This window comes from Glycine max, chromosome 5, assembly GCF_000004515.6.
Source record: "Glycine max cultivar Williams 82 chromosome 5, Glycine_max_v4.0, whole genome shotgun sequence".
NCBI lineage: Eukaryota > Viridiplantae > Streptophyta > Magnoliopsida > Fabales > Fabaceae > Glycine > Glycine max.
Genome location: NC_038241.2, coordinates 39,020,969 through 39,039,896, shown reverse-complemented (window position 1 = coordinate 39,039,896; position 18,928 = coordinate 39,020,969). Strand labels below are relative to the sequence as shown.

Sequence of the window (18,928 nt, the reverse complement as noted above, 5' to 3'; positions counted from 1 at the left end):
TCAAATATTGACTTGAGTATTGGAGTGTCCCTTGGTACTCTAACCGCTACATTGACATCTCTGTCATGTTTCACCCGGTCGACTCAGTCACCAAACTTGGATCTGGTCCAATTCCACCCAATAGTCCTAAAACTTTATTAATATTAATTTCTTGACGTATATACGTTAATCATTATTGTGCAAGATATCTAAATAAAACTATTTTTTAATTGAAATCTATACATAAATACTTAAATCAATAAATGTTATTTGTTTCTATATAATAATGCCACGAGGAAGTGAAACATTTTGCAAATAATGACCAACGGCAAGAGGACAATCTTATGAACTTGAGTCAATCTATCATGCATGCCTAACCTTTGGCAATTCGGGAGACAAGTGGCTTTGTACATGTTGTCACACGCCTTCATGCCACCAAGTTCGACAAACTCAGTTAATTGGTTTGAATATTTTTATTATTCAGAACAAGAACACCGTGGTTGTTCAGCCAAAAAAAAAACACCATGGGTTAAATTCAAGTGTTAGAGAATTCATCCTCTTCTTATTGAATATTTTTATTTTGTCATCTTTTTTTTATACTTTAAATCAAACACGACTTTAAAATAAACGAGGAGATCACTACCACGTGCCAATTTAACATGAATCAATTTTCAAATCCATACAATAAAAGAGTTTGACAAATCATCCGGAGACTTGTGCCATTTTGCTACGTCTGGTTTAGCGGAATATTGAGAGAGAAAAATATTTATACAACTTAGCAGTATTTTTTATTTATTTTCACCACATCTTTTATTTTTGTTTTTTTATATTACTTCATCTATCCTATCACATGTTTTCTCTTTAACAAGATTCCTCACACTACCCAAAAAAACAAGAGAATCCTCAGTTGATTGAATAATACTCCGGTGAAAGCAATCCAACGATTCAAACCGCTATGAGCAGAAGCTTGAAGCTCTCCTTCTTTCATTTCATTTCTTATACCCAAAATAAGATCTCAATATTTTATTTGACCAAAATCATGCATTCAAGCAGGATAGATAGATTTTCAACTCATGTAATAAAATTGATTTGACAACGTGCATAAGTTTGGTGCGGTCTTAATTAATACTTTAACAATATTCATTAGTGTTAATGTTTACACTTATTAATTTATTCCTTATCATAAAAATTCTCAAATCAAAGAAAAATCACTCAAAATGAAAAACTTCTCCCTTCTCCCTCTTCCTTTCTAAACAATCCGAATCATTCCCATACCATCTTAGGGAGGACCATATAAAGCTATCACCACTTGCTTTACCATTGACAAACACAAAATAGCCAATAAGATAGCCACCTCCGTCCCATTCTTTCATACAAGACTTGGCATCCCTCTCTATTTTTCGTTATGAATACTTAATCTGAACTTTTGTTTTTGTTTTTGTTGTTGCTATTATGAATTTTCTTCCCTAGTACTGCTCTGTGGTTGCTAATAAACAAGGAAAAGGAAAACGATCGGATTGCATTATTGTTCATGAATTCATCATTCAAATTAAACAACGTATACTAAAATCCAAATCCAATGAATGAAAGGTAGTTGTTGCGTAAGCCGTCAGCTCAAAAAATCTTGTGTTTTATAAACGTAATTCCAAACTTGAATCTTAAGAGTGTGTTTGAATACAAAATTTTAACTGACGAAAGTAATTTATCAGAGAATTTAAATTTATGTAATTTGGAATTTATTGTTTGGATGTTTTTTATGAAAAATTTAAAATTTTAGAATTTTAAAACAGAATTTTAAACAACTAAAAATCTGGAATTTCAATTTCTTTTTAAAAGGTGAGAAATTGAAATTTTTTTCTTACAGTCTTCTCCGAACTCCTAAAATATCGATCGGATGTGAACATAGAGGAACACGTATAAGTAGCACATCAACCATATTTTTTTTATTCATTTTTTTCATTCTCATAATTTTAATTTTTTTTTATCCAAACATAAAATTTTGAAAATAAAAGAATTTCAATTGAAGTATTTGAAATTCTTAAAATTTTAATTATTGATGTGAGCGATTATGAGAAACAATCTTTAAATTTCAAATAATCATAATTGCCGGGGAGAAAAATCCCAGTCTAGAAATTGCACTTCACCGACTTGTCGTCCAACTTAGAAACTAACTCAACAGGAAGTTCATTTACAACTTTTTTTAAAAAAATTATACTATCTTATAGTAGCTTGACTTGAATAATATTTTGTTGTTATTACAGTCATTTATTTCTAAATCTTTTTACGCGTTGTATGGATGTATCAGACTCTGCCCGCTGATGACTGAATATTATTCGATCCAGCCCAAGTTTAGTTGGTTCGTTTTGTGTATAATTAATGCATTCAAAATAGCAAACTGCACTAGATGTATGTTTAATTTTTCGTTTACGTGCACTTTATTGCGTGAAGATGGAAAAAAATGTTCGGAAAATATTTTTCTACAATTTAAAATTTAAAGTAAATATATATTTTTTTTCTCAATCAGTTTTTTTAATAAATTTCAAGAAATAATAGAAAATCTGTTAAAAAGAATACATTGTAAACCAACATTACCCATTTTTTCACACACTGTACCAAGCATTAAAATGTCATTCTCAAATTCCAATCTGACCTCGAAGATGTTCTTTATGACTTTGCAAACAGAGGAGGATAATACTACTTGTTTAGCAAAAGTAGCTACTAGCAAAACTAACTATCGATTGAATTAAAAATATATAGTAAAACTAATTATTGAACTAGTTGATAAAAGTAAAATAATATAAAAAGACATTTAATTACCTGCCGATAACTTAAAATGTGGTAACTATATGCATTTTCAATTAATAATCACTTTTCATGTCTGTGCTTATACCTCAATACGTTGTTGCAAGATGTCTCTCTAGGTAGTAGGTTTCATTATAATATCCCTCCCAAATCAATCCAAATTCTATTATATATCTTGCATACTAGGTGCAACTATCAGTCCCTCACACAATGCTTACACTAACACATTTTAAGAATCAAATCATTATACATCATATTCAGTTCCAGTTAATGATTTCACACGTTACTAGCATCATTTACCCACTTTTACCATAGAAGAATGTAAGTTACATATGAACCATAGGTTAGGTAACAGCGAGGTGTCTATCCTAATTCAGAATATTTAAAATGGAGTGGTGCTTTCAAAGCATAACCATGTCACATGGAAAAGTGCTCAAGTTGCCTTGTAGGTGAAATTCAAAACACTAGCTCAAGTTGCCTTGTAGATGAAATTCATGAGCCTGCGTTCGAAATATTCATTTTCATGTTTGCCTGTGCAACATAGAATCCAGGCCTAGTCAGTTGGTCAAAAGGTCTTATTCTTATACACGCTAGACATTCCATTAATCCATCTTTCTTTTTTTCTTTACATTTACACTTTTTTCTTTCTGTCAGTGTGGGCATCATACAAAAAAGTGTAAAGACAGCTTACCTCAATCCATCTCAAAAAGATGGATGGTCATAGGTTTCTCAACAAGAAGCCTATAATGTTTATACCACCCATTTCAAAACAAAATAAAGCATCAAAATATGCTACTCTAGTCTCTAAGTACATTCATTCCCAGAGTTCTGTATCCAAACAACTATTAACAGCACAATGATCAAGACAAAGGCGCACACACAAAATCATCAACATCTAAAACTTTAACCATACCGTGCACTAGAAAAATCTTGTGACATACACATTGTAACATGGGGAACAATCTGTAAACTCTTTATCCCTTGTGTTTATGAGGGGAAAAGAGGAAATATCACCAGTTCTCTACCCCCTATATTAACTGCTGGAAGAGAAAAATATTATGTTGCTTTACTTGCACTTCATCACTATCTCAGCGCAATACATGAAATGATAGATATTTCAACTTATTTTAAGAGTTTGTTATGGGAAACAGAAACAAACCTTGTACAAGACTGCATCCCCCCAGTTTCAGGGGATATGAAGAAGCTTGTTAACAGCTGCGTCCAGAGCATCGACATGCTTTCTTAAGATTTTTCTTCAAACCATTAAGAAATCAATGGAAAACTAAGATCAAAGGATGAAAAAGAAGGAACATCTAACACTCAAACTGTTCCTAATCAAGTCTTCAGTTAAAACAGAAAATAAGGCAATTCTAAAGAGAGAACATCTACAGTGCCCACAAGATATAAAAACAAGGCTAAGTTCACAAGGTAGGAACGCACCATCACTTGCATACTTCTTGGCTCTTGCTGACTTCGGTGAAGTATTCCCCCCCACCCCTCTCTCCTAAAATAGTAAATATAAACATTCCAGAATAGTAGAAAAATATTTGAGATGAATCTTTAGAATTTAATTACAATGTTTTTAAAGCAGCATCTAATCATAGATTATCATGTAAGATTGTTGATAATTGTTTTAAAAGACATGTTTAAAGAAAGGGAACTAAAGTGGAGATAGAAAGGGAATGAAATAAAGAAAAAGGGTGGTTTGTGCTCATACTAGTGAAGGGGGGTGGATGGTGTCAATAGGGTGAAGAATGACAATGAGTAAGAGCGACAACGACGAGTTTGAGTCTTAGATAATTTGAGACTTTAAGAAAAGAAAATGTCTGAGTATGACTTAAGACTACATAGTTATGCTATCTATGTGTCATATGTTATAGTCCTAAGTAGTACCCAAACATTTTCTTTCCTCAACGTCTCAAACTAACCAAGACTGAAGCTCGTTGTTGTCGTTTGTGCTCATTGTCATTCTTCGCCCTGCTGGGCACAAACGACAACAAGCTTGAGTCTTTGACAGTTTGAGACTAAGGAAAGAAAATGCTCGGTCCGACTTAGGACATAGATAGCATAACTATTTACATTAAAGTAGTTCCAAACTTGATGAACCTAACTAAACTCAATAGTTATGCTATCAATGTGTCGTGTGTTGTAGTCTTAAGTCGTACAGAATATTCCCTTTCCTTAGTCTCAACTGTCCAAGACTAAATCTCGTCGTCGTCATTCATGCTCAGTAAGGTGAGGAATGACAATTAACACGAACGACGATGAGCTTCAGTCTTGGTTAGTTTGAGACTTTGAGAAAAGAAAAAGTTTGGGGATATGACTTAGGACTACAATATAAGACACATAGATAGCATAACTATTTATATTTGAGTCGGGTGTTGGGTTCATGAGTTCCAAACTTGATGAGCTCAACTAAACCCAATAGTTATGCTATCTATGTTTCCTGTGTTGTAATCCTAAGTCGTACCCAGACATTTTTTTCCTCAAAATCTTAAACTGTCCAAGACTTAGGCTCGTCATCGTCGTCGTTCGTGCTCATTGTGATTCTTCATCCTACTAAGCACGACCGATGAACAACGATGAAAATGAACGACGACAAGCTTGAATCTTCAACAATTTGAGACTTTGAAGAAAGAAAATGTTTAAGTGCGACCTAGGACTACAACATAGGAGACATGGATAGCATAAATATTTATATTTGAGTCGGGTGTTGGATTCATGAGTTCCAAACTTGATGAACCAAACCAGACCCAATAGTTATACTATCTATGCGTCCTAGGTTGTAGTCCTAAGTTGTACCCAAACATTATATTTCCTCAGAGTCTAAAACTGTCCAAGACTCAAGCTTGTCGTTGTTCATGCTCATCATCATTCTTCACCCTATAGAACACCATCCACCCCACCACTGGTATGATCACACCACCCTTTTTCTTTATTTCATTCCCTTTATATTCTCAATTTTAGTTCCCTTGCATAAAGTATTTAAAGATTATCATGTTGTTTCTCCACTTTTTAAAATTTCTCCACAAGTACTTTAGGAGAAGAAAATAAGAAGATAAAAATGTAAAATGAATTGAACTCCTTTCAAGATAAAATCAACTTATGCACTTTAGTTTTTGGAGAAGTTAGACGAGAGAGCTTTTGATTTTGGCTAATAGGAAAAGTTCAATTCAGTTGACCTCCTTATTTTCTTCTCATAGGTGCTTATAGTGAAGTTTATCCAAGCAATGCCTTAGGTGATTTTTATTGGTTGAGTGTAAAGTGTTTATACTAATAATATATCAAAAATAAAGTATGAAGAAAAGAGTAAAATAAATTAGCAGCAAATAGCAAAGTAATTGGATACAATTGAGAGGCGAGACCATCAACACTCTTCATCTCCTCATTCAATCTGTACCCCACAAAATAATGATAATGAATTAGGAATTAGCCAACTTAAACCTGAAGCTTCATCTATTTTCCTTTAGTTTCTGTTACGTGATCTTTCCGTTTTCTAACTTGAATATCAATATAGACAGTAATAAACACATTTAAATATTAAATAGTAATACCTGAGACAGGAATTTATATAGCGATTCCCCTTGGTAGCTGCATCAAGCACTGCAAAACCACAAAATATGAATGATTATTATGATTTTTTTTATGAATTTTTAATTAGAGAGAGATGTGATTGGGAAATTACAGCACCAGATTCCTGAAGGCGACCGGTGGCATCGGTGAAGCACTGCATGTGATGGAGAGAGGTGGATGTGGATTCGGAGAGGGCCAATCGGAGGGAAGCGAAGAGAGAAGTGAAACTCTGAGCGATGGCCAACGAGTCTCGTTCCACAACCTCGATGGCTTGGAAAATCGCGCTCTGATTGTTGAATGCGATGCCATCTGAAATTGGGATTTCTTTTTGGGTCTCTGGAATAGGAGCTTCCAATTCCAAGGAGGAGCCAGCACCCTCGCCTTGTTCTTCTCTATCTCCCATTTCCCCTTGTTGCTGTTTTCTCAATTCCAATCCAACAAACAAATTACTTACGGCGCATAACAACCTCCATCTTACTTCTCAATCACCCTAATAGTCTCACAGACCACATTATATAACTCGTTAAGCTCACTCAACCACCAGGGCTTTTCAGTAATTTAAAAGATTCTTTTTAGCAAATATCTCATCTCATCCTAGTTAGATATCGAAATTCGGAAGTATTTATTAAAAAAATAGGCCAAATTATACTTTTAATTTTTTTATCTTGTTTTTTAATTCAATTTATTCTTTTATTTTTAAATAGAAAACAAAAATAATAAAAAGTGAGATAATTTCGAAAGTTGTTTAGTAAGAAAGATTTTTTTAAAAAAAAAGGCATGTGTATGAAATGACATAAATATTTTGAATAGAAAAAATGTGCATTTCAGTTTGAAGTTAAATTATCTAAAATCACTTTGAAATACTGGTTAACTTAATTTTAGAAAAAAAATTATAAGATTAATTTCACATTAAATAATTAATTATGAGCTTAAATAACTTTAAAGAGTTTCATGTTAATTCATGTATGCAATAATTATTTATGAGTTTAAATAATTTAAAGAGTTTCATGTTAATTCATGTATACAATAATTATTTATGAGTTTAAATAATTTAAAGAGTTTCATGTTAATTCATGTATACATGTATAAGTGTAATTTGGTTATTTAGTGTATAATATTATTTTTCTCTTTCCCTTTCTTTCCATTTTTTATAAGACATGACCTATGAGTATAATGCACTTTTTTATGAGTGCTATGAGTATTATGCACTTTTTTATGAGTGTGGAGTTATTTAAACTAAGTTCATTCCTCGTAGAAAAATCATGTTTGCATATCTGACAAATTATTATCACAGTTGAATTGAATGTGACTTTCATTCAAATGAGCTTGAGTATAAAGTTACTTCCTTTTTGTTTTTCTCTCTAATCTAGAAAGTTTTAAACAAATCAAATTACATTAAATTTACTTTTACCTAAACTTACGTTCAACGAAATTTTACTTTTTTATAGCTGTAATCCAAACACACAATGTGTGTCTCCTTAAACTAATCAAATGCCAAAAGAAAGAGTGAATGTGGTATGGTGATTAAGTCATTTCATTATCTCCTTTTCCTTCATTTAATATTTTTAAACATTATAACGTAACACAAACACAAAGTATTAAAGTGAGAATCTTTCGCGTAATAATTGTAGGATCAAAATGAAAATTTCAATTTTTATTTAAAATTCTTTTATTTTATTTGATTTTTCCTCATATTTTTATTATTTAAACAAATTATTTTGTATATGTAATTACATTAAATACTTGAAAGGAGAATTTTATCATGCATAAAAGTCTTACTGAGTTTGTTGCAGTAGAATTAGTTACAGCTAAAGATATTTATGATATATAAAAAAAAACTAAATTCCACTAATAATTTCTGATGTTTTTTTTTAATTATATAAATATTTTCTATTTTTTAATCATTACAATATCCTCTAGAAAAGTGTTAGTGTCATCTAGGATAGAATGTGGGTATAATGTTTTCAAATATATAAAAATTTGTAAGATAATATTTTTGAACACAAAGAGATTAGTATAAGAATAGAAAAGAAAGTAACCTTATACGTAATTTTAGATAACATTACTTTAATTACATATGTAATCCGGACAAAAGTTTGGATAAACCAGAAGTCACGAGCCCTGCCCTGCAAATTGCAGAATACATATTAGATCACAGACAAGAAAATAAACACATCAAGGAGAAAAATAGGCAAACAAGTATGTTTAATTAAGGCCTGAATAATCTATTAGTTAGATTATCATTTGATTTTTGTCGCAAACTATAAAATCCAAGTAACTTGGATAGATTATCTTTTTTTTTTTTATTATTTTGAAGGATAAAAGTTTTTTTAAGAAATTTAATACGCTGCATTAAAAAAAGAAATTTAATACGTATGATAAAATTATCAAAGTGAGTAAAAAGCTTTTATTCTGATAAAAATATCGCTATAAAGAATGATGAAAAAATCGTTATCATCGCAAATAAAATTTTATAGCTTATAATTATTTTTTTAGATTATTTGTAGTTATTTTTTTTTTCATTTTATACCTGATAATCAAATAATTTAAATACAGGTTTAACTACTAAAATGATTTTATATGGTTTTTTATGATTTGCCGCTTAAAAAACTAAAAATTCTAAATAAAAAGAATTATCTTAAAATTTCCACTTGAAATATTTAACTATAATGAGTTCTGTTTATTATGTCTTAAAATTTTGTATTTCTTTAAGAAATAATATAGCATAATAAATTTGGATGTATATAATATATTTCAAATTAAAGAATATTTTTTTAATAAAGGCTATTGTTTTTTTATAATACTTTGTGTTATATTTTTGTATGAATTATATATATTTTCCACATAACACAATTTTTTTAAAAGCTGAATATAAGTATTATGAGTGATAATTTTTTTTCAAAGTTTTTAAAACACCTACATCTCACGACTTAACTTATACGACTAATTAAATTGAAATAATTTTAAAATCTTATCCAATATAGTAACATTTTATATAATCACTTTCTGAGTACTGTACAATATTAAATCATACTTGGTAAGTAGGAAAAGCAATATTTAGACCAAACAAGATTATGTCCGAAAACAGGTGTATAAGTAATTTCATCGTAATAATTTAAAAAATGCAAGAACATACGAAATCATAAATTTACAATATTTGATTAATTTAATATTTTTTCTGCAACTTTTAACGGAGGAGTCTTTCTTGTATCATTATTAGTATATCGTATTTAATACCCCAAAAAAATAGTGCCTTTAATATTATTTAAAATAATTAGAATTTTATTTCGAACAAATCTTACAATGAAAATTGACATTAAAATCGACGTTGACTATTAAATTAAAATTTTAATTAATTTGAAAAGAACACAAGAAAACAAATATGAAATACTAGACCGAACTTGTGTTCCTATAATAATAACAAATCCAATCCGACCCGTATATGTTGTGATCCTAATAGTTAACATCTTTGCTTTCTCAAAAAATTTCCGATCAAATTAAAATAATACACTTAAACAGAAGCGAACACGGTGGGCTAATTGAGTTTAGTTTAAATTAAGAAAGGAAAAGGGGCCGGCGGGAATGGCATGGTAGCGTCAAAATCACAAAATTGAAAAAAAAAGAAGGAGAGGTGCTGTTTTATTATTATTATTTGTCAGCAAATGAAAGGGTAGTTAAAATCTTAGAGATTCAAATTTCTCAAATTGGCTTGTAATCCCATTCAATTCACCCTTTCCTAATTTTTCCAAAATTCCAGCAGGTCCTGCCACTGTCATTTGAAAACAACATAACAAACAAACAAAGAAAAGCCCATGCCCTTTGCTTCAACTCTCACAACACTATCAATCAAAATCCCCAAACCCCAATTTCTCGTCCCCGTACGATAATTTCCCCGCAATTTTCATCGATCCGTATCCGCTCGCATTGCTGTTTCATCCACATTGCAATCTTCCAGGACATTGGATTTGATCTCTGCTTTCCGAAGCGTGAGATTCCTCTCCCTCACCTTTTTCCCACATTGCTTCCTCCAGATAGGTTCGCGCCGATCTGCTTCTCTTTTGCCTCTTTCGTTGCGTAAATATTGCTCTATAACGCGTGTCAGCTAATATTGTAGCTTCGATTTGTAGTTTAGTGTTTTAATGCTTTCTTTACCTCAAATCGGTTTTCTGCATTTGCTTCTCCTTCATTGTAGTTCTCGAGAGACACCTTTTAATTTCGTTCTTCATGGAATGCGTACCGATATTCTGCTGGAGTGACAGTAAATTGTTTAATGCAGCTTATTTTAACCCTAATTCCTTATATTTTTTTACTGAGAAGAAGCATATTGTTATGATCATTCTGTTTCTGTGTTGTTATTGGTCTTCTTTTTTTTGGATGAATTGTTGTTAAGTATATTTTGGTTAAATGTTTCTCCTGCACTGGAAGTATTAACTTGTTTGGATTGAGTTTCTGCTTATTAAAATTCTTAGTTGTTGCAGTGTAGGTGTTATTGATCGAGGGGGTGAGGAGTGTTGAAAACGAGCATGCAGTGGGAGCAGGAGGGGCGGGGGAAAGGGGGAACTGACAAAGGAAATGGGTTTCCTCGGGCAGGTGTTAACTGAAGAGAAGTTTCACTGGCTTCTCTCTAATGAGATGGTTAATTCAATTTTTTGTTGACCTACTCTTTACGCAACAGTAGATTTTGGTATGGTTTCAGGTAGCCAGCAGCTTGTGTCTCTGGTGAAGTGGATAAATGCTGTGCTTCCTAATTTTAATCTGCCTTTAGATACTACAGAGGAGGAGTTGAGGGCACGGTTGAGGGATGGATCAGTATTATGCAGCATTTTGGACAATCTTGTTCCTGGTTCGGTGAAGGTAGTAGGGGTGTCCTTCATTGTGTTCTATACTTGTTTATTGCCTTTGTTTTGCATGTGTGTAGTATGCATAGGTTTAATGTTTTTTGTTTTCTAATGTGCGGACATTAAGTTAGAGAGCTTGTTTATTTTTGTCCTCTTTCTTCTAAGAAATGCATTTTTGACTTCAGGGAAGTGGTTCTTTGAATGAGCTAATTGGTGTGAAAAGGTTTCTGGTAGCTTTGGATGAATTGGGATTGTCTGGATTTGAATTGTCAGACCTGGAGCAGGTATAAGAAGTTCTGTTGTGCAATGTAATTTGAGAACATTGTGAGTTATGTTATGTCTATGAATCTAATCTAATTGGCTTGATAAATACCTCATTTGTGTGTACATGGGAAATGTATGGTTTGTTTCATCTTTTGTTACACAATGAAGGAAAACCACTGAACAATTTGATTGTGATATCTACTATTTTATGGTTGTGAGGTTATGTATACTTCAAGTTTCTTTCTTTGATGCTGAAACTGGTACACTTCTATGTACTTCCTTAGGCTGCTGGACTTTGTCTAATAAAATAAACTGGTTGGCCCTGTTCAAACATGACACTCAAATTCCATTTTTCTTTACTACACTTTGTAAGTTTTGCCCTAATAATTTAATCCTGTGGCCTGAGAATGTATGTAGGGATCCATGGTGCCTGTGTTGCAGTGCCTTGAGACTCTGAAAACTCATTTTGCTTATAATACTGCACAAGAAAATATCCAAAGTGGTTCAAGAAAGAGATGGGACCAGTCAAATTTAACATTCTTTGAGGAATCTGATAGTTGCCTCAAGGATGCTTCAAAATTGCAACATGCTGTTGATGGTTCTGTTGTATCAGGTATACTAATCCATTAGAAAGTTCCTTGCTCTCAGTAGATTTATTGAATATTTGAATTTTGTTAAGTCCAATGATGCCACATGATTCATGTATTTGATGCCACCTAATGGAATCAGGATTGGTTGTTGTTTAATTATGTTGTTTCTATTTTTGTTAAAACATTTTGTTTGTTTTACTATACTTTTTGTTTTCTTTATCCAGATGAAATCACTTCCATAGATCATATTGGAATAAAGTCTAATGAACTGTTCCAGTTGAAGCAAGGATTGCTTGCAGATTTTTCTGATGCCAAACTTAATGAAGTATTTAAATCAAACAATTTGGATGTAAGTGATGAGATAATTTGTTTGTCTCTATCAAAGTTTCCCTTTCTTCTTTCTCATACCAGTTCTATATATTATCAATGTTTGAATAATGCTCTTTCTTTCTCTCTGTGTGTGTAATGCCCTTGGGTTTTTGCTGTTAACTCGTATGTGACTAATATATTTGTGAAATCTTTTTCTGCAGAGTGTCTCAACTCAATTGCTTTTTAATATAGGAAATAGGATTCTGAGTGATATCTTTGAAAGGAAAAATGGAGATGTACCTCAGGTAATTGGACCAAATACTACTACAAGAAGTAAGGCATAATGCTGTTTTATTGTTCTAGCAAAATTAGTTTTGATTGTGTCTGAAATAGTTTGATTTCCCTTCTTTTTTTGTTTCTAGGCTCATCGTGCTGCATGCCTGTTGAGGAAAATTCTGCAAGTAATTCAGTTGCGCTTTTCAAATCAAGCAGAAAACATGAAAAATGTATAATTATATTTCTTTTCACATTTCCCCCTAATAGATCATTAGTTTTTCAGTTGCTCTTGAACACTGACCATTTAAATACGTTGCATACCTGAAGCAAAACAATCTTTTCAAGGCTCGTGAGGGAAAGTATCAAACAAGAATAAATGCACTTGAAACCTTGGCAGTAGGGACAACTGAAGAGAATGAGGTATTTCTTTATTTATTTTTTGTCATCATTGTTGATGGATCTGGGCAATGCCTTACTATCTTTATTATATTATTATTATTACTATCTGCTAATTTAATTTTAAAGTTGTCTCCACTTTCTACAGGTTGTTACAAGTTGGGTTCAGCAGTTGAAGGTGCAAGCCCTATTGTTGAGTTCAAGATAATGAAAGAAACTATCAATATAGATCCTTTTTTTTTGTTAAATTTACTCACTATTTTCAGTCATTATTATCATTGCTAGAGAGAGAGAGAGAAGAGGGGTGTCAAATTACACCAATATACATACATACATTTGTTGTTAACGTACACTCATTTGTTTTTTAGTTGAAGCTACACTGGGGTTGTAGGATTTGTTATGTTAAACTATACCTACGGTGTAGCTTGCTAACATACTACAACTAAAAGACAAGTAGGTGCAAGTTAACAAATAAAAAATGTCTCTCTTCTCTCTCTCTCTCTCTCTCTATATATATATATATATATGTATATATATATATATATATATATTAAGGAAGGATTTAGTTATGCCAAGAGTTAACTCTTACTAAAATTACTTCCTTCAATAATTCTTTGTATATATTAATTTTTATTAATCCAGCTGTTGAATGTTTGAAATATTAACTCAATGATCATGCATGCCAAATTTTAGATGAATCAGACATTTGTAGTTATCTAATCTTATAGTCAAAATTTAATTATATTTTAAAAAAGTATATTATACTTTAAATTGAATTTATTAATAAAATATCAAATAATTTTAAAATTTTATAATATGGGCTTGATCTATTAAATATTGAAGGGAGTAATTTTAACAAGGATTATTCTTGGAGTAACTTGATCTTCTTTCTCTCTCTCTCTCTCTATCTATCTGTGTGAGGTGTTCCCTTTTATCACAATAGATAAATAAAAAAAATGATTTGATATATATTTAAATGTTTTTTTAGCTTTTAAAAATTGCAAAACAAGTAGCTTTTCCAATTATAAATGTGATTTGTGTTAGCTGCTAACTTGCTGCAGTCATTTGTATCTTCAGTATGCTTTGCAGGTTGAACAAACTAAGTTTGAGGAGAAGAAGAAACTTGAAGAGCAGGATTTTTCTCGTTTAAAGAAAGAAAAAGTTCATAGTGAAATCGAAATTTCTGCATTGAAGCAAGATTTGGAAATAGTCAAAAGAACACATGAAGAACATGTTTCAGAGTTAGAATTGCGAGCTACTGAATCTAAAGCTGAATATGAAAAAAGGATAGAGGAACTTAAGCTTCATCTTGCAGATGCAAGAAAGCAAGTGAAGGAACTAGAGGCATTTTCAGAATCCAGATTTTTGAAATGGAAGAATAAAGAGGATACCTATCAAACTATCGTAAATTTTCAATTTGGAGCTTTCCAGGTTTGGTTCTTTGTATTGCTTTTTCATTTATGGTTGCCAATTTCTTTCTTGTGCTATACCATATAATTTGACGCTTTTTAGGAACTGAGAGCTGCTATGAAGTCTGTCAAAGATGATGTGATAAAAACAAAAAGAAACTACTTAGAGGAATTCAAGTACTTTGGTAGGGTACAATGTTTAAAATTTTTCGTGGTTTATCATTGGTAGTTATTTTATGATGGATCAGATGTATTTACAACTAACAAGATGTGCATATGTAGGAATCAAGTTGAAAGGTCTAGCTGAGGCTGCTGAAAATTATCATGTAGTTCTAGCTGAAAATAGGAAATTGTATAATGAAGTTCAAGATTTGAAAGGTATGTATTATATGGTGTTTATCTGAAGATTGTGAACTGGTGATTGCTTGATAGCTGACCTGATTTATTTTTTCTTTTTATTCTAAACCATTTATGAATAGGTAATATAAGGGTATATTGTCGAATTAGACCATTTCTTCCGGGGCAAAGTCAAAGTCATACAACAATTGAATTTGTTGGTGATGATGGAGAACTAATTGTTGGCAATCCTCTTAAACAAGGAAAAGAAAACCGCAAGCTTTTTAAATTTAATAAGGTTTTTGGTCAAGCAACAAGTCAAGGTACTGCATTTTTTTTTCTTTTCTATTTCATGATTATTATTATTAGTACTTGTTTTCTATTGTTGAAATTGATAGTAATGTTCAACTTATACATCAATATTTTTCTTTGTAGGGGAAATATTCAAGGACACTCAACCATTGATTCGATCTGTTCTTGATGGGTACAATGTTTGTATATTTGCTTATGGTCAAACCGGCTCGGGAAAGACATATACGATGGTATGCATTATATTCGTTTAATGCTTTTTTATGTTGCGTATCTTGTCTAATTTACTTAGCAATTGCTTTTCTACTAGAGTGGACCTGGCCTATCATCAAAATCAGATTGGGGAGTCAACTATCGGGCACTTCATGATCTTTTCCATATCTCCCAGAGTAGGAGAAGCTCTATTGTTTATGAAGTTGGAGTTCAAATGGTTGAAATTTATAACGAACAAGTTCGTGATTTACTATCAAGCAACGGTCCTCAAAAGAGATATCCTTTTCTTTTCTTTAATATATATTCCTGGATCCACAATAGTGGAAGCCTTGTGTACTAGGCTTCCCTTTTCATTATAAGTTATGCGACTCTCTATATTCGTAATTAAGCTTGCATTTTTATTCATTTATGTATTGACATACTACTATATGCACATGTATAGAAGATTTGATGCACTATTATTCATTTATTTACTTCATGCATTTTTATTTTCTATCATGTACGACAGTACGTGTCATTATATTTAGACATAGCTTTGTTTACCATTCATTTACTTTTACTTGTTTTGAAGGAAAAACATACCAAGTATTGTTTCCTTGACTTGCACACACTTGGGATTTGGAATACTGCCCAACCAAATGGGTTGGCTGTTCCTGATGCAAGTATGCATTCTGTGAATTCAATGGCAGATGTCCTCGAGTTGATGAATATTGGGTTGATGAATCGGGCAACTAGTGCCACAGCCTTGAATGAAAGAAGTAGCAGATCACACAGGTTATATTCACAGTTTTAAGATTTTCTTTTTTGTCAATTTTCCAATTATGAAGACACAAAACTCATTTTATTTTCATATCACATGATAGTGTTCTCTCTGTTCATGTTCGAGGAACGGATTTGAAGACCAACACACTGTTGCGTGGATGCCTTCATCTTGTAGATCTTGCAGGAAGTGAAAGAGTGGATCGTTCTGAAGCAACTGGAGACAGGCTTAAGGAGGCTCAACATATAAATAAATCACTATCTGCACTAGGAGATGTAATATTTGCTCTATCACAGAAGAGTTCACACGTGCCATATAGAAATAGTAAATTGACCCAACTTCTTCAGAGTTCGTTAGGTAATTGTTGCCATTATTGGTATCAATTTACAGTATTGTTATATTTGGTTTCATTTGTTTGCATTTTGATTTAAGCATATTGCAGTCATGGCTTACTAAATTGCAATAGCTTTGTCCGTTGTATATGATAGGTGGTCAAGCGAAAACCCTTATGTTTGTACAGCTTAATCCTGATGTTGCTTCATATTCTGAAACTGTAAGCACCTTGAAGTTTGCTGAACGGGTTTCTGGCGTGGAGTTAGGCGCTGCTCGTAGCAACAAAGAGGGGAGGGATGTGAGAGAACTTATGGAGCAGGTTATTTCTATTTTTGAATGCATTTTACTTGGATGTTTTAGTTATCAGCGAAGCACCAAATGTTATGAATTGGAATTTTAGTTATTCATTTTGTTTTTTACACTTGTGCCCCATCATCAATATCCAGGTCATCACTCTTGCTGTAGGTTAAGCTGATATTACAATATCATTTACAAACGCACACTGACTTGTATTATTCTTGCAGTTGGCATCTCTCAAGGATGCAATTGCAAGGAAGGATGAAGAGATTGAACGGTTACAGTCACTCAAGGCTAACCATAATGGTGCAAAGCTTGGTATGATCTCAGTAAGACATGGGTCATCATCTCCAAGGAGACATTCCATAGGGACTCCCCGAATTAGCACGAGACTTGCAGGAGCAAGGAGCTTTGGAGTCAATGGAAAGGCAGCTTCTGACATGGATAACTGCTCAGAGTATAGTGATAAGCATTCAGAAACTGGTTCTCATCAATCAATGGATGATTTCAGGAACAAGTCCAGTTCCCTTCGGTTGAAGTTAACCAGAGATCATATCAGTCAAAATGTCAATGAAGACATTGACCTCTTAAGATTTGGAGATGCGGATTCAGAGGAGAGATTAAGTGACATATCTGATGGTGGTCTTTCAATGGGAACCGAAACTGAAGGTTCAATCAGCAGTATTGTGGAGTACACTCTTTTCCCTGAACTTGAGAAGGCAGCTGAAATTACACCAATGAAGGACACCACAACCGACAACCTTCCAGCTGAGAGCACAGAAAAGTGAGTTCTGTCCCGCCCTCCATCTCTATTAAAAGTTTACAAGGCACATATTCTACCCTAATATAGAATGGTATAGATAATACAACAGTGATTGCTGGTACAATGATGATTTTTCATCTCAAATCCAAGTTACTTGCATGGGACCTGTTACCAAGCTTGGAACTGATCTCAATTTGTTTGATTGAATGCAGGCCTATTATGCCATCCAAAATTCCCAAAGCTTCTCAAGTCCCACAAAAAGTGCAGTCAAAACATTCTAGGCATTCAATGAACAAAACCTCCTCGAAGGTTCTGTCAAGTATGTATATTCAATTAACTTGGCCATTTTATTCTGTTATTGTCCAAAATTAATATATCTATTTTACTCTCACGCCTTTTCCTTTTTAAATTAACCAGTGACTCAATCTCCCTTGGTTATTCTGCTTCTTACGTTCAGGTGTTAGAAAACCCGCAGCCAGTAGCTCTTCTTCGGTGAAGCCCCCTAAACGATGGCAATAGTTAGGATGCCAGTTGGATGCAGTAGAGTGCTTATTTATAGCTATAGCCGGTAGGAACTTTTTTATTTATGTTAGGTGATCATTCTAATTACACTTTACTCAAGGCTCAAGGGTCAGCTCAGTTCAGCTTCAATCTGTTATGGAATGAGGCGAATTGCAAATTGTAACCAGTCTGTATGTAAGCATCATGGCCTTTTATGTCATATCACCGAATCTGCTGTATTTACAACTTTCCATTCAGTAATGTTATCTACGATGTTGTATATGTAGCTGAAGGTGAGAAATGTCACAAATTCATCGAACATTAAAACATTGCATTTGAAAACTCTAGCTCGAATGGTTAAAATTGAATCACAATCTTTAGTTTAGTGTTAGGTCCGTTTGACTAAAAAATTAAACTGATTTTAAAGAACTAGTCGAACTAGTTCAAAACTGGTGACGTAAAACTAATTTTAATAGTTTATTTTAATTTTTCTAAGTTCCCTTCTGGATTTTTTTTATTTAACTAATTTTTTTTAATTAAATAAAGGAACAATGTTAAGTATTATTTTGGTGTCATTGATTTTTTTACTTCATATAATATAATAGTCAATTTATGTTAATTTAAATTTTCATTATTTTTTTTTGGAATTTTGTATTCATTTTTTACTTTTATATATGTGTATGTGCATAATTTTTTTTATATTAATTTACCCACCTTTTGTAATACATAGAGCTTCGGGTGTAACCATGACCGGTGCATGTATCTATGCTCCTTGAGGGTCCGTTCGATAGGATAAAAATAAATAAATTGAGATGAAAATTTTAAATTAAAATAGAGTATAAAAATGTGAATATTATATACTTTATTAGTTATTTTTTTTTTCTTTTTCACTTCAAACAAGCATCTTGAGAGTTGAGACTAAGACACCAGTATAACTGTCAGAGTGCAAGATTTTCGCTTTAGAAGTTAGTTGTTAAAAA

General features: G+C 32.4%; 2 protein-coding genes across 19 annotated transcripts; one reads left to right on the top strand and one right to left on the bottom strand.

The window, feature by feature from the left end:
• Nucleotides 1-3,000: 3,000 nt before the first annotated feature.
• On the bottom strand, nucleotides 3,001-6,880 carry LOC100305606 (uncharacterized). Of its 13 annotated transcripts, none has more exons than XM_006579284.4 (6): nucleotides 6,472-6,880; nucleotides 6,336-6,384; nucleotides 6,131-6,175; nucleotides 4,222-4,285; nucleotides 3,941-4,034; nucleotides 3,009-3,312 (listed from the first exon to the last, which is right to left on the bottom strand). In XM_006579284.4, exons 1-5 carry the CDS (start codon nucleotides 6,755-6,757, stop codon nucleotides 3,990-3,992), a joined length of 489 nt encoding a protein of 162 aa, XP_006579347.1. In that variant the 5' UTR covers nucleotides 6,758-6,880; the 3' UTR covers nucleotides 3,009-3,312; nucleotides 3,941-3,989.
• Nucleotides 6,881-9,915: 3,035 nt separating this feature from the next.
• LOC100777089 (kinesin-like protein KIN-14J) lies at nucleotides 9,916-18,234 on the top strand. 6 transcript variants are annotated; one of them, XM_006580516.4, is made up of 22 exons: nucleotides 9,916-10,340; nucleotides 10,833-10,944; nucleotides 11,033-11,208; nucleotides 11,378-11,476; nucleotides 11,874-12,069; nucleotides 12,271-12,395; nucleotides 12,577-12,660; nucleotides 12,778-12,861; nucleotides 12,959-13,051; nucleotides 13,176-13,205; nucleotides 14,105-14,458; nucleotides 14,540-14,621; nucleotides 14,719-14,814; nucleotides 14,916-15,095; nucleotides 15,208-15,314; nucleotides 15,392-15,570; nucleotides 15,904-16,068; nucleotides 16,158-16,411; nucleotides 16,543-16,706; nucleotides 16,912-17,468; nucleotides 17,660-17,766; nucleotides 17,905-18,234. In XM_006580516.4, the coding sequence occupies exons 2-22, from the start codon at nucleotides 10,878-10,880 to the stop codon at nucleotides 17,964-17,966; spliced, it is 3,261 nt and encodes a 1,086-aa protein (XP_006580579.1). In that variant the 5' UTR covers nucleotides 9,916-10,340; nucleotides 10,833-10,877; the 3' UTR covers nucleotides 17,967-18,234. The 6 variants fall into 6 exon arrangements, with proteins under 6 accessions (XP_006580579.1, XP_006580578.1, XP_006580577.1 ...); XM_006580515.4 differs by having other exon boundaries at nucleotides 9,916-10,389; nucleotides 10,838-10,944; XM_006580514.4 differs by having other exon boundaries at nucleotides 9,916-10,389.
• The last annotated feature ends 694 nt before the right edge of the window (nucleotides 18,235-18,928 follow it).